Raw genomic sequence first — 14,723 nt, forward strand, 5'->3', positions numbered from 1 at the left:
TGTGGCTGTGCGGCTCTGTGCATTGCCCTGATCATCTGTCAGAGTGTGACGACCCCACCCTGAGGGTGACTGTGCGGATGACTTGTTGGGAAGTTGTAGGGTGATCTAGGCTGAGGGGTGGACGGTGCCACGTTGGGGAGAAAGGGGGGCAGCAGCCATGGGGTCTCTAGCCCGGCACTGGGAACCTTGACCTCCTGCCCACCTGAGGTTGCCTGACCCCCATCTGTGGTCCCCTGAGCCCACTTGGGGTTCTCTGATGCCTGCCTGTGGTGGCCACCTGAGGTTCAAAGGGTGTCTTCCTTGGGCCTTGGCTCTGGTCACACATCGGCTCCAAGTTCAGGAAGGGTGCCCCCAGCTCGCTCTGCTTGTGAGCTACGCCAGAAGCATTGTCTAGGTGCTGGTCCTGGGTGGAGTGGGGTTGGGTGCCCCTCCATGAAGGGGTCCATGTCATGGCAGGAGACGGGAGGTCCCCTTACGGAGGCAGGATTTCAAAGACCCTGCCCTGCACAGAACTGAGCCTGAGTTTCGGTTGCAGGATGGTGTGTCAGCTGAGTCAGAAGAGGCCCCTGGACCCTGGGAGCCCCTCACCCAAGGGCAGGGGCCGGGGAGCATAGGAGGAGGAAGCAGCTGGGCCCCGGGGTCTCGCTGGCTATGAGTGTTGCGGTATGTCACAGCACAGCATCCCTGCATCTCGGCCCTACCGGGGAAGCTCGCCCACTCTCCGCCTCTCCAGCTCACAGGCGTGGGCACACCGTCTGAGTGCTAGGGCCCTGCCGTGGGGCCCCAGGACACTGCCCGTTAAAGGATCAAGCAGGGTGGGTGGTGGTGCACAGGGCGGGTGAAGTGCTACCAGCTCAGAGCTCTGGCTTCCCACTCGCCCACCCTACCTGTGGGGAAGTTGCTGAGGAACTGTCCAGAGTACGCGTGTCCCCTGAGCCCTGGGGATCCCTTAGTCAGGGACACTCCAGCAGCAGCAAAGTGAGATCAGCATGTCTTTTTTTTTGGCTGCACCGTGCGGCATACAGGATCTTAGTTCCCCCTACCAGGGATCGAACCCGTGCCCCCTGCAGTGGGAGCGCGGAGTCTTAACCACTGGACCGCCAGGGATGTCCCAGTGTGTCCTTTTTTGAAATCTTTATTTTAAAAACTCGTAACTTGTTCATAGCTTGTTAAAAGAAAGTTCCGCTGACATATTTAAATTCATCTTGATAACTTGACAAGCCGTAGGGATCAGAAACAGGGTTAGGAACTACTGCTGAAAGGAATCAGTCAAGGAAGAAAAAGCCTGGCTTTTATGTTGTTGGGTGGACAACGTCTGTTTGCAGTTGTTTCACCCCCAGGGGGAGGAAGGATGGGTGGTGGGGGCGGTCACAGACCAGAAGTGCTGATGCTGGTACTTTGAGACTGAGGCCCGAGTGGGTCAGCTGGTTTTTGCTCTCAGCAGTCTTTTTCTGCATCGAGCCTGTATTGTTTTATGATCAGAAAAAACACCAGCATGGGGATGGTTTTCGTGGCCAGTCAGCAGAAGGGTGTAGGGACCCTGTCTGGGAGATTCTGCTCTACCCGACCTTGGCTGTGTTAGTCTGGGCAGCTTAGGCAGACTCCCTCACAGTGCTGGAGGCTGGACGTCTGAGATCAAGGTGTCGGCAGGGCTGCTTCCCTCCGAGGCGCCTCTCCTTGGCTTGCAGACGGCCGCCTTCTCGCCGTGTCCTCACGTGGCCTCCCCTCTGTGCCTGTGGTCACATGCCACCCTGCTGTGACCAGGCCCCAAGCTGTGGAGCCGTATGAGCTCCTTTGAGCTGAGCCAGAGGAGACAGAAATGTAATCAAGTTGTTAAACCGTAAGCTCCCGCATGGCCGCACGGGCAGGTTTGAGTGCGTTCCAAATGTGTTACTTTAGTTACGCTCTTGGGCTTTGGCACCAGTGGAAGCCCGCTGCAAAGGCATGTGGGTCCTTCAGATGTGGTTGAGGCTCTGCCCCAGGGCCTTGCAGTGACCAGACACACAAGGCCCCTGTGTCGTGCTGGGAAGGAACCCCAGTGGGCCCGACGTGAGGCTGGGAGGAGGGGCCGGCGAGGCTCTGGGTCTGGGTGGCAGCAGGCACAGGGAGGGAGCGTGGGCCACCCCTGATGAGGGGCGGCCGTTAGAGATAGAGAAAAGTAAATGGATTTAAAGGGAATTCTGAGCTGTCAAAGAAGAAGGCGAGATGGAGACTGGGGACTTGAACTCGGAACTGGCAGTTCCAGGTTTCCTCAACAGGTGAGGCAGAGGCCGGGCAGACGTGCATTTGTGGAAGATGCACAGGTTGGAGAGTCGCGGGGGTGCCCGTGGCCCTGGAATTGGGTGTTTGTAGGGGGTGTTCCTGACCGAAAAACATGGGGAGGAAAATGCAGCAAATAAGAGAGAGCCTCCGTGAGTGACGGCAGGGCCTTGACCCGTAGTCCACATGAAGCTTAAAAGATGCTATGAAAGAATGTTCAACAACGTCAACGTGTTTTGGAAGTTGGAAGGGAAAAGTAGCTTACAAAAGAGCTTCTATCATCTTGTTTCTGTGAGAAATCAGGGGATTATGGATAATTTCTTTTACCTTTCTGTATTTTCTGATTTATCTACAATAAATATTGCTAATGTTTTGCTCCTAATTTTTTTTTTTTTTTGCTGTACGCGGGCCTCTCACTGTTGCGGCCTCTCCCGTTGCGGAGCACAGGCTCCGGACGCGCAGGCTCAGCGCGTCCATGGCTCATGGGCCCAGCTGTTCCGCGGCATGTGGGATCTTCCCGGACCGGGGCACGAACCCATGTCCCCTGCATCGGCAGGCAGACTCTCAACCACTGCGCCACCAGAGAAGCCCACTCCTAATTTTTTAATTGTAGTAAAATATACATAACATATAAAATTTGCCATTTGAAACATTCACACTGTTGTGCAACCATCACCACCGTCCATCTCCAGAACTTTCCCCATCTTCCCAAACTGGAACTCTATGCCCATTAGACAGTAACTCCCCAGTCCCCGCCCCTCCACCCCCTTGGTAACCACCGTTTTACTTTCCTTCTATGAATTTAGCTCCTCTCATGTGAGTGGAATCGTGCAGTATTTGTCTGCTTGTGACTAGCTTATTTCCCTTAGCGTGTCTTCAGGGTTCATTCATGTTGTAGCATGTGTCAGAATTTCCTTCCTTATTAAGACCAGATAATATTCCACTGTATATATAAAACACAACAAAGAAAAATATCCTTACACATTGATTGGAAATAAGTTGAACATTTGACATTTTTCCTAGGATGTGACCCGTGTGTGTCACGGAGGCTTTCTGCAACCCTCCTGCACCAGTTCCGTACCTGGGTTCTCCTGGACTGTCCTGGGCAGAGGTGGGGGAGGGAGGGCGTCCCGCAGGCACTGGGCAGACAGCCAGGGCGGCCTGTCATGTGAGCTGTGTGGCTGTCCCAGGGTGGTTGGCCCGACCAGTTTTTCTCGTTGACCCGCGGGGGTGGGAGGCACAGAGGTGAGGCCAAGCAGCCCTGAGGGGCCGCAAGATCATTGCAGGGCAGCCTGGCCCCTTGGAGGCCATCAGCTTTGAGGTGCCGTGTGTGGGCACCACTGGAGCCCCGCACTGGCTCTGCAAGGCAGTGACCAGGTTGAGGACGTGGCGCTATGCATCCCCTGTCCTGGGTGTGTGTCTTTTCTTGAGCATGTGGAACAGGAAGTTGTGATGATAGAAGGAAGTTGGTAATGGAAGGAAAAAGTTTTCATTATTTTGAAAAATATCTGCTACATTTAAAATTCGTAGTTAGCACCGTGCTGTCGGGAGGGGTGTTCTGTGAACCGCCGTCAGGCCCCGTCGCTCCCTTGGTGTCTGTCCTGTGTGTCCTGCTGATCTCCTGTTGCTGGCTGAGACCTGTTGTTGTCTCCAGGGTGGAGTTACTTCTCCTTTCGGTGCCATCAGCGTTTGCCTGGTTTGCACTCTCTTGTTAGTGCATCCACCCTGAGTGTGGTTCTGTCTCCTTGCTGAATGACCTTCTGTCGTTATGCAGCCCCAGTCTTTATCCCTGGTAACTTCCTGCTCTGAAGTTGGCTTTGTCTGACTCTCAAGTAGTCCAGCTTCCTTTTCTTGCACAGTTTCTCTTTCCCCCTTTTACTGTCAGCCTACCTATGTCATTATGTTTTTGTTTTTGTTTTTTTGCGGTACGCGGGCCTCTCACTGTTGTGCCCTCTCCCATTGCGGAGCACAGGTTCCGGACGCGCAGGCTCAGCGGTCATGGCTCACGGGCCCAGCTGCTCCGCGGCATGTGGGATCCTCCTGGACCAGGGCACGAACCCGTGTCCCCTGCATTGGCAGGTGGATTCTTAACCACTGCGCCACCAGGGAAGCCCTAGAGGCTCTTTTTTTTTTTTTTAATTTATTTTATTTTTGGCTGCATTGGGTCTTTGTTGCTGCGCGCGGGCCCTCTCCAGTTGCGGCGAGCAGGGGCTACTCCCCGTCGCGGTGCGCGGGCCTCTCATTGTGGTGGCTTCTCTTGCTGTAGAGCATAGGCTCTAGGCCCGCGGGCTTCAGTAGTTGTGGTTCGTAGGCTCTAGAGAGCAGACTCAGCAGCTGTGGCGCACGGGCCCAGTTGCTCCGAGGCATGTGGGAATCTTCCCGGACCAGGGCTCGAACCCGTGTCCCCTGCATTGGCAGATGGACTTCTAACCACTGCGCCACCAGGGAAGCCCCGAGGCTCTTTTTTTTTTTTTTTGGCGGTGCGTGGGCCTCTCACTGTTTTGGCCTCTCCCATTGCGGAGCACAGGTTCCGGACACGCAGGCTCAGCGGCCATGGCTCACGGGCCCAGCCGCTCCGTGGCATGTGGGATCCTCCCGGACCGGGGCACGAGCCCGTGTCCCCTGCATCGGCAGGCAGGCCCCCAACCACTGTGCCACCAGGGAAGCCCCATAGTTCTCTTATATATTACGTTTCTATACACTGAATACTCCATCAGACAATATTTTCATTTTTGCTTTCAGCCACCAAACATCTTTTAAAGACCTCTAGGGGAAGCTGTCTACTCTGTTTACTCACTGTTTACCCTTTCTCTTGCTTTTGCTTTTTATGTCCCAAGTTTCCTTCTGGTATCACTTCCTTCTGAACTTGTGTTCACCTGCTGTCTATGAATCCTTTTGATTTTCCTTCATCTGATAATGTCCTTATTTCATCTTCATGACACTTCTTTTTCAACCTAAAAAGTGTCTTCTACTTCTTTAGGTCCCCCTGGTTTCTGGGGAGAGGTCGAACGTGGTCTCTAGGTCATGAGCCACTTTTCTCGGGCTCTTTTTAAGATATTTTCTTCATTGTCTATTTTTCAGCAGTGTGACTGTGATGTGTCTGGGTAGGGATTTCTTTAGTTTATCTTGTTTGGGGTCTGTTGAGCTTCCTGAATCTGCAGATCAAAGTTTTGTCACACTTGCAAAGTTTTCAGTCATGTTTTCAGCTGTTTTTCCAGCCATGCCCACTTTGCTCCCTTTCTTGCACGCTGATGAGACTGTTAGACTTTTTCTCTTGTCCCAAAGGTCCTCAAAGCTCTTCATTCTTTTCAGTCTTTTTTCTCTCTGTCATTCAGATTAGATCATTTCCATTGCTCTGTCTTCAAGTTCACTGAATCTTTCCTCTGCTTTTAAGCTCATATGGGGAGTTTTTAAAATTTCAGTATTGTATTTTTTAGTTCTGAATTTCCATTTGGTTCTTTATATCTTTATTTATTTATTTGCTGTCTTTCAGTTTTTTTGTTCAGTTCAGGAGTGCTGTTTGTTTAGAGCATTTTTATAGTAGGTGCTTTAAGTCTGGTAGATAGTTGTAGCATCTGTTATTTTGGTATTGGTATCTGTTGCTCATCTTTTCCAACAGGGGTTAAGACACTACTGGTTCTTTGCTGAGTAGTTTGGATTGCAGCTGGACATTTTGGATATTATAGTATGAGACTCTGGGTCTTGCTTAAATCCTAGGAAAATGTCGGTGTTTCCATTTCCATTTCCATTTCCAAACGAGGCAAACAACCTCGTTTGATTTAGGTGCAGTTCTGACCTGCCCTCTCTGGGTTACGGTTCCGTGTCAGTTCTTTGGAGCCTCAGCCGTGCCATTGGATCTGGCCTGTGTGTGCCTCCTGTGGCTGTCTGGGACCTGGCCGTGGTCTCAGGGCTTGGGGTGTCAGGATCAGATCCACGCAGCCTGGGGGTGGGCCTGACATTCATGAGCAACTTTGGGGGCTTGCTCTTCCAAGCTTCTTCCTCTCCACACTGGCCTTGGGGCTTTCCAGGGGCCTGGGGTTCCCTTGTTGGTCCTCTAACCAGTATGCCCGGGCTTTGGAAGCCTGCCCTGCCGTACACTTCCACGCCCATGCCTTGCCTGGGGCCCAGTTGCTATAGGTGGAGCAACTGGGTGCTTCCTCCTTCAGTGTTCTTGTCCAGCCCGCTTGCTGCTCTTTCCATCTCAGAATGAACGTAGCTTCCCATGTAGCTGCCCCACGCAACCTGTCTGAGGTCAGAGCTACCCCAGGATCCTGCCAGGGGCGGAGCTGCTTGGTGTGCCCGTCTGCAGTCAGAGCTCGTCCCTGAGTCCTGTCCAGGGTCACAGCAGCACTCAGCGGAGGCAAGCTGGAGTGAGCTGACTCCTCTCTCCTGGAGCTGGCGTAGGCGTGGCAGGTGAAGTCCGTCTCTGTTGCTGTGCTTCTGTCTGGCAGCTGCAGAGTCCAGGCTCTCAGGCCTCTGCCAATAGTCCTTCCCTATTTCCTCCCCTTGGCCGCCGGCCTTCACCTCAATGGGCGCTGCAGGCTGCCCTGTATTCCTGGAGGCAGGGCTCTGGCCTCATCCATCTCTGTCCCTATTGTGTGGCCCTGCTTGGAGGACGCACCTGGGAAGCGCCACTGGCAGGGAAGCACCATCGGCCCCTGGAGGCAGACATGGTACTGGAGGAGCTGTTCCCACCTCCAGCTCAGTGAGGGGTTGCCAGTCCCTCACGGAGAGCCCTCCAGGATGGTGGCCCTGAGGTGGTAAGGTGGCAGGGGGTGATGGCACGTGTTTTGGCCCATGCGCCCTACCCCACGACCAGCAGAGGCTGTATTGTGACTCCCTTGCTGGTGAGCCTAGAGAGAGATGCCAGACCCCAGGGATGGGCCGAGACCCCTCCAGCATCCCCAGCTCCCTGAGGAGAGGGCACAGGGGAGCAGGGTGCTAAGCACCCCACCCTGGAAGGATTGGCAGGGTGCCCCTGCCCTTCCTCATGGCCTGGGGGGACTCTGTGTTTTGTCCTAGGGCAGGATGGCAGCCCAGGTGACGCTGGAGGATGCGCTGTCCAACGTGGACCTGTTGGAAGAGCTGCCTCTGCCCGACCAGCAGCCCTGCATCGAGCCCCCGCCATCCTCACTGCTCTACCAGGTGGGCGCTGGGCGGCCGCGGGATGCGTGGCCTGTGGTGCTGACCTCTACTTGATGGTTTTCTTCTTTCTTGCAGCCAAATTTCAACACTAATTTTGAAGACAGAAATGCATTTGTCACTGGCATTGCAAGATACATTGAACAAGCGACCGTCCATTCTAGCATGGTAACTCTGCGCAGTTTCCTCTGGGGGGATGGCATGTCTGAATAGCAAATGTCACTTTGGTATTATCCTGATAGGATACATAGTGAGGAAGAAGAGAAGAAAGTGAATGAAGTGTTTTATGTTTTTTTAAAGCACCTTTTTTTTTTTTTTTTTAAATTATAAGGACAATATATGCTCTTTCTGAAAACCTGGCTTCTGTGGCCCAGAGAAAAACTTTGTCAGCATTTTGAGGGAACCCATTCTCCCTCTTTTGTACTTGTACTCAGCATACCAGGTACACACCCATATGGGATTTAGATTGCATAAATGAATTGCATTTTATTATAATTATGTATTTTAATGATTTCATGAACATTTTAACATGTCATTAAAACGCACCAGATGAAGTAATTTTTAATGGCTGTCTAGTCCAGTTTTTAAGTGTTCAAAATTTAACTATTTTTGCAAATTTTAACTAATTTGCAAAATTTAACTATGTTTACTTAGTTTGCCTTGATTTCTTCTAGTAAAAAATGCTGTGATGAACATCTTCCTAAATACATCATCATTCTCACTGGCTAGATTTGTAGAAGTGAAGTTACTAGGTCAAAGGTTGTGAGCATTTTAAAGCATCTTAAAAACATTACCAAACTGTAGTCAACATTTTCAGGGACATCTGTGCAATTTTTGCCATTTTTACCAAAGGAAATAACGTGAAAGGAGGAGTAGACACGAAAGCAGTTTTGAAATGATGGCAGTCCTCTTCCCATGGATACTCTCCCTGGATTTTAAGTGCTTTCCCTCCCCGCCCTGGGGACAGCAGAGTGTGTTAGTCTTCCTTCGGGGCCAGGAGGCTCTGTGTGGCTTGGTGGAGCGGCTGTGAGGACCCCGTGTGCGTTCAGCTGCACTGCACGCTTCCCATGTCCCCAGCTTCAGATCTGCACTGCCAGTAGGTGGCTTGGGGCTGAGTGGGGCTGAGGTGTAGCGGCTACGGCAGGTGCCCTGGGCTGTGCTGCCCCTGGGCAGAGGTGGCTGCATGTCGCTGATACCCCTCTTCAGCCTGCAGAAGCCATGGGGGTGTTTGGGGTGGTCTGCAGTGTCACCAGTATCTTAGCAGCTGTCTCTTGGCACACAGGTCCTGGTGCTTTTCTGTCCCTCAAAGAGAGGGTCCTCCTGGCCTCTCCACCATGGTCACCATGGTTTATGGCTCTAGCTGTTGGCGATTTGGCATCTCCTTTTTTATGATTGTTTTGCTTGCCTTTGATTTGCCCCGTGTACCCTTGCAGAACGAGATGCTGGAGGAAGGCCAAGAGTACGCCGTCATGCTGTACACCTGGAGGAGCTGCTCTCGGGCCATCCCGCAGGTGCCCCATCCCAGCCGGACCCCAACCCCCACTGGCCACCCCCTCATCCTTTCCACTCGTCCCTGCCCAGTCAGACCCCGCCCCACCTCTGGCCTGCTCCATCTCAGGGCACTCCCCACATCCTCTCAGGGTTGAAGCCTCTCTATGTCATGTTTGTTTTCTCCCAGGTGAAATGTAACGAACAGCCTAACAGAGTGGAAATTTATGAGAAAACCGTGGAGGTCCTTGAGCCTGAGGTCACAAAACTGATGAATTTTATGTACTTCCAGGTAAAACAGTGAAATAATCCTAGGGGTTTAGAGCAGAGGAATGAGATGGTGGCACCATCTACCAACTAAACAAAGTGCGTGTAAATTCAAGCGATCACAGTAGCTCTGAGACCAAAGGGAACTAAGCCTTAGACAGTCCAAAGCGTTACTGGCCCTTTCAGAATAAATGCTGCTTCTGGGTTTCACTTCTCTTCTCCCCTCCAGAGTGAATTTGTAGTTCCTGCAGGAAGACTGCTTTCTGTCAGTACGCTTACAGGCTTACACTTTCGATTCATCTGGTTTTGGGGTGTTTTCTCCCCACTGTCCACTCTGGTGGGCTTCGTCCTGGCCTTGGCTCCTTCTGGCCCTTGGGTTAAACAGAGTGGCCACAGGGAGGGACTTGCTGGCTTTTTTAAAGACATAGTTTAGAAATGTGTGAAAGTTTTTATTATAGAATCCTTTAGCAAAGGGAGAAGATAGAACTTCTTAGGTGATGAATTTTTGTCTTATCTTAACAATTGTCAAGTGGAACTCCTCCCACCCCCTTTTTCAACTCTAAAAGCTAAAGCAGTCTGCTTTACAGACATTCTATTGGAGCATTTTGCTCAGTAACTTTGCTGGAACAATCAACAAAATTCTTTTACTTTGGGGACATAGTTGGTAAAGTGCAAAGTTGATGATGATTGTTACCGAGCAAAGGCTCGTGGAAATCACTTTCTAGAAACATGTCTCTTTACCCGAGCTGTAAACATGCACCCCTGGTTGGGTGTTTCATCAGCGAGTAACGTGACTCTGGACCCTGTGCTTGGAGCTGGGCTTGGGGTTGGCCCATCCCTGAAAGCCGCGTTTCTGCCCCTGCTTCCTCTGCACAGAGAAACGCCATCGAGCGTTTTTGTGGGGAGGTGAGGCGCCTGTGTCACGCGGAGAGAAGGAAGGACTTCGTGTCTGAAGCCTACCTGATCACCCTGGGCAAGTTCATCAACATGTTTGCCGTGCTGGACGAGCTGAAGAACATGAAGTGCAGCGTGAAGAATGACCACTCAGCCTACAAGAGGTGATGAGCGCGCCTGGGACTCAGGGCCGGGTTCCCGAGCGCACTCGCGTGCGGGGTGCAGTGCCCACGAGGGCCAGTCTCGTCCCGCGGAAGTGTTCTCCTGGGCGGACCGCCAGCGCTGCGAGGCGTTCTTGTAGGCTTTGGGAGCGGAGCGGGGCGGGGCGGGGGTGGGGGCGGGCCCTGGACTCTCAGCCCAGACAGCAGTGATGTGCTCTGAGCCTGTATGGGGGCGGTGGTGCGTGGGCGCTGACGCGCTGAGCGTCTTGTCCAGGGGGCTGGAGGCTCCACGCCTGCTGGGGCCGCCGCTGCTCGTCGCTGGCTGGCTGGTGGGCATCCCCGGCAGGCGGGCACCGTCACCGCAGTGGGCACAGCTGGCCCCGGCACCCACAGGGCTCCCCAGACCAGTTGTCCTCCAGAGCGGTTTTCTTTTCGAATGTGGACAGCTTCTGGAGAAGAGAATTGGAAAAGGTGGGCACGGCTCGGCGCTGCAGCTGCGACACTGAGTGTGTTGGTGGCAGGTAGAGCGGAGCTGCTGTCCTCTAACTGACTCTCTAGAAAGTCTGCCTGGGACTGTTAAAACATGTTGGCTGGAATGAGATGCTGACTTCTGTTTCCTTTGCTAGACAAGGAATCTTAGCTATAAAATTAAATTAGAAGAGATTTTATTTTGTGTCTGAATAGGCTGTGGTTTCATTTGTAGGGGAAGAAAAAGAATTTTTCCTCTGCCCTTCTAGGTTCTTGCCTGAGTACCACCGCCTTTAAGAAAACAGTGATTAATAGGAGAAAAACAAATATAATTTCATTTCATGAGTATGGGGGTCCCAAGATATGAGACCCAACGAAGTGACCAAAGGAGGCAGTGTTTATACCTTTGTTTTTTGGGTTTTTTTTGGCCACACCTGGCAGCGTGTGGGATCTTAGTTCCCCGACCAGGGATGGAACCCGAGCCCCCTGTAGTGGGAGTGCCACCGGACTGCCAGGGAATTCCCAGCGTTTATACCTTTGAAACAAAGAAAAAAAAAATTTGTGAAGAATTGACAAGACAAAGAAGTTTGAGTTGGGGTGGCCAGTGAGTGAGCAGGTTGGAAAGTTAGCTCACACGGCCTTCTCAGCCTTGAACGCCCCGTCTCTTGTGATGACGATGTCTCCCGACCTCCTGGTGCAGGGAGGGGACCTTTCATGTGGGAGGTTTGTTTCCTGCTTTCAGGGGCACAGAGGAGGTCAGAATGCCCTGCTGTGGCTGTTTCTTAAGTAACTTCAATTCTGAATAATTCAGTATGCCACAGTGGCATATTTGGGGGCGGCCTACCCTGAACCCCAACACGTACTTAAAATCGTGCACCTATTGCTGTGTCTTTAAAATGAAGTCGACTGGAGATGAGGCATGAAACAGATTTGAGGAGGGGATGGCACTGGAAGTTGAGCTAGATCTCCCAGACTTTAAGCCTCATTCGTGTGAAATAAGTTCAGGCGTTCCATTCATCACCTAGAGTTAGCTCTGCACGGAAGCCTAGATCTTCAGAACGACAAAATCTTTTGAGTTGTCCTGTTAACTCCACTCTGGTAGGAAAGTCTGATGCCAGTTTTGTGGGACTCCAAGTGCATGTGACTCTTGGTGGAGTGTCGGGGCTTCGGAACTTCCCAGCTCAGGAGAACAACTGCTGCTCCTCATGGCACAAATCACTTGTCGGGTGATTTGGAGCAGCTTTCGCAGCCTTCCTGACTCTATCAGGGAAATGGGGAGGTGGACAGCCCCAGGGGTTTTAAATTTTAAAAAGGTTTCTTTTCTCCCTCTGTCTCTTAGCAGCAGCACCTTTATTTCAAAGCCCAGTCTGGAAAATAGTTTAAAGATACGGCTGCTCTGTGGAAGGCCCCCGGGCACCCCATTCAGAAGTTGCCCAGCGTGTTTGCTACCCCCTAGGCTCCCCTAAGCACAGAAGAGGGCCTGGGCACCCCTCACCCTTCCAGCAGCCTCTTCCTGTGACCTATGTTTGGTATCCCGGGTTGGTTGGTTTACTTTCCCAGACAATAACCTCCACTTCTCCCTAGCCCTCACACTCCCACACTCAACACTCAGAACACATTTTATGTGCACCCAGCTGGTAGTTACAGCCTTTCCTGAGTGTAAATGCTAGATGACCCATATAGTCATGGTGAGGCTTAAGGAAAATAAAAGCAGGTATTCTTGGTCCCTTCCTTAGTTTCCACTCCTGCAGCTTCAACACCCACTCAAATCAATACAGTAAAGTGAACACTTTAAAAAAGAATGTAAACATATCAGTTAATATTGTTTCACTGTATATCATTTTTTAAAACTTAAGAAGTAAGCAAGATTGCAGATTATTTCCCACCCGAAAAGTTCTGACGTAGGTGGTCTGCAGCTGACGGGGTTCCATAGTGTTGAGGAACCAGAGCTCCTGCTGTCTTCATTTGTTGCCTTGTGGCCCAGGATGGCTGCTTGAGCTCTAGCTGTCATCTCTGTATTCCAGTCAGCAGGAAGGAAGGAGCATTGAAGGGCCCACAATATTCCTTACAAGTAAACTTTCAAGTGCCTTACAAAGTTTTGCATTACATCTCATGGCTCAGCAGTTGGTCACAGCGTGGAGATGAGAATGAGGCACATTACTGCACCACAGAAATTCAGGGTTTATTCTGAATAAAGGGAATGGAAGGGAAGGGAAGGGAAGGAAAGGGAAAGAAATGACAGTTGGGGTAGGTTACCAGTCTTTGCCATGAAAGCTTTTCTTTAGTAAAACCCCAGAGGTTCTAGGTTGCACGACAGGTCCTTATGTGGGCAGTTTCCGCTAAACTTTTTTGGGGAAGCCCTAGGTGTGCAGAATCCTCATATGTGCTTTCACCCTCTTTGCAAAAACTAGAGACTCAGCCTGTGTTGCACAGGATTTGTTGGACCTCAGTGTACAGGTCCTTCTGTGTCCACCGTTCCCTTGTCAGCCCCATTGGGTAGGTCGTATAGCTATTGCTTTTCACAGGTATGGTAAGTGAGAGTCAGAAGAGTTCAGGAGGTGTGATATTGATTTATAATAAGAAATATGTATTCATCCCCATTTCTGACACTGAACTCCTAAAACCCTTAGAATTTCCCATGATAAAAGCAAGAAAGTTTCTTTTGTTATGTAAATGTGGTGACTTTGGAAAGCTTCTAGTTACCCTAAGGATGGGGGCTGGTCACCAGCAGAATCAACCCTGTAACTACAGGGTTGGAACTTTCAGACCTACCCTCCTGATCTCAGGGAGGAGAGAGGGGTTAGAGGTTGAATCCATTGCCATTGCCCAGTGATCTAACCAAGCATGTTTATGTGAGGAATCCTCCATAAAAACCCCAAAGGACAGGGTTCGGAGAGCTTCCAGGTTGGTGAACATGTGGAGGTTTCGGGGGGAGTGGTGCTTGGAGAGGGCATGGAAGCCCCACCCCCCCCGTCCCCATATGTATCTCTTCCATTTGGCTGTTCATCCTTCCATAATGAATTGTTAATCTAGTATATAAAATGTCTGTCTTCTCAGTTCTGTGAGCTGCTCTAACAAATTAATCGAACCCAAAGAAGGGGTTGTTGGGACTGCCAATCTGTACCTGGTTGGCCAGGAGCACAGTGACAACGTGGACCTCCAGCTGGTGTCTGAAGTGGGGGGATGACGTGGCAGTCTTGTGGGACTGAGCTCTTAACCTGTGGGGTCTGATGCTATCTTCAGGCAGTGTCAGAATTGTAACACCACTGGCAACTGGTGCTAGAGAATTGCTTGGTGGTGTGGGAAAACCCAGCCCTCATGTTAGACTTGGTACCGGATCTTTAGGTTTGTCCAAGATGGAGCTGCAAGTTGGTGGTGGAATCAGGATTCTGTCTCAGACCTTTGGCACCAGAACTATGCGTGGTGTGGTCCCTGACTGTTGGGAGGTTTGGCTGCCCAAAAGTTTCCCAGCAGAGAACCTAAACAGTGTTGGCCATCTTTGTCACTCAGCAGAGGGAGTGTCATCCTTTCTCACACTTGGGGACAGGGAGCCCAGGGGAGAGGCCCATGTATAGGTGCCCTTCAGGAAGGCCTGTGAGAAGTGCTGCCACATCTCTGAGGAAGTCCATCAGCTATGGACAGTAGGGTCATGAGCTATCCAGGTTGCAAAGAGACTTACCTGGAGTTCAGGGGAGAAGCTGGAGAAGGCTGAAATTGTAACCGGCATCTAAGATGCACATTTCTACAGATAACTGTAGTGAGGGTAAAATAATTTTGATATTCCCACGCTGTTTTTCTTTAAAGTCATTAAGCATGTTGGTTGATTAACCCTTTTTTTCCCCCTTTTCATAGGGCTGCTCAGTTTTTACGTAAAATGGCAGATCCACAGTCCATCCAGGAATCACAGAATCTGTCCATGTTCCTGGCCAACCACAACAAGATCACACAAGTAATTCACACTCTTGCCGCTCTGGCTGATGGGGCGCATCACTGGGGGGCTGAGGGGCGGAGAGCGGTCAGTGACACAGGTGTCTCACTCTGTGT

The 14,723-nt window shown here is 51.3% G+C and overlaps 1 protein-coding gene across 3 annotated transcripts in view; it reads left to right on the plus strand.

The window, feature by feature from the left end:
• CYFIP1 (cytoplasmic FMR1 interacting protein 1) overlaps window positions 1-14,723 on the plus strand; it is a 93,865-nt gene that overhangs the window by 20,144 nt on the left and 58,998 nt on the right. For all 3 annotated transcript variants that reach the window (XM_079924240.1, XM_079924242.1, XM_079924241.1), the window contains exons 2-7: window positions 7,282-7,404; window positions 7,480-7,569; window positions 8,835-8,912; window positions 9,080-9,181; window positions 10,033-10,214; window positions 14,532-14,628. In XM_079924240.1, coding sequence (XP_079780366.1) covers window positions 7,288-7,404; window positions 7,480-7,569; window positions 8,835-8,912; window positions 9,080-9,181; window positions 10,033-10,214; window positions 14,532-14,628 — 666 coding nt within the window. In that variant the 5' untranslated portion in view covers window positions 7,282-7,287. The remainder of the gene's footprint in view (window positions 1-7,281; window positions 7,405-7,479; window positions 7,570-8,834; window positions 8,913-9,079; window positions 9,182-10,032; window positions 10,215-14,531; window positions 14,629-14,723) is intronic.

This window comes from Stenella coeruleoalba (assembly GCF_951394435.1).
Source record: "Stenella coeruleoalba genome assembly, chromosome: 6".
Taxonomy (NCBI): domain Eukaryota; kingdom Metazoa; phylum Chordata; class Mammalia; order Artiodactyla; family Delphinidae; genus Stenella; species Stenella coeruleoalba.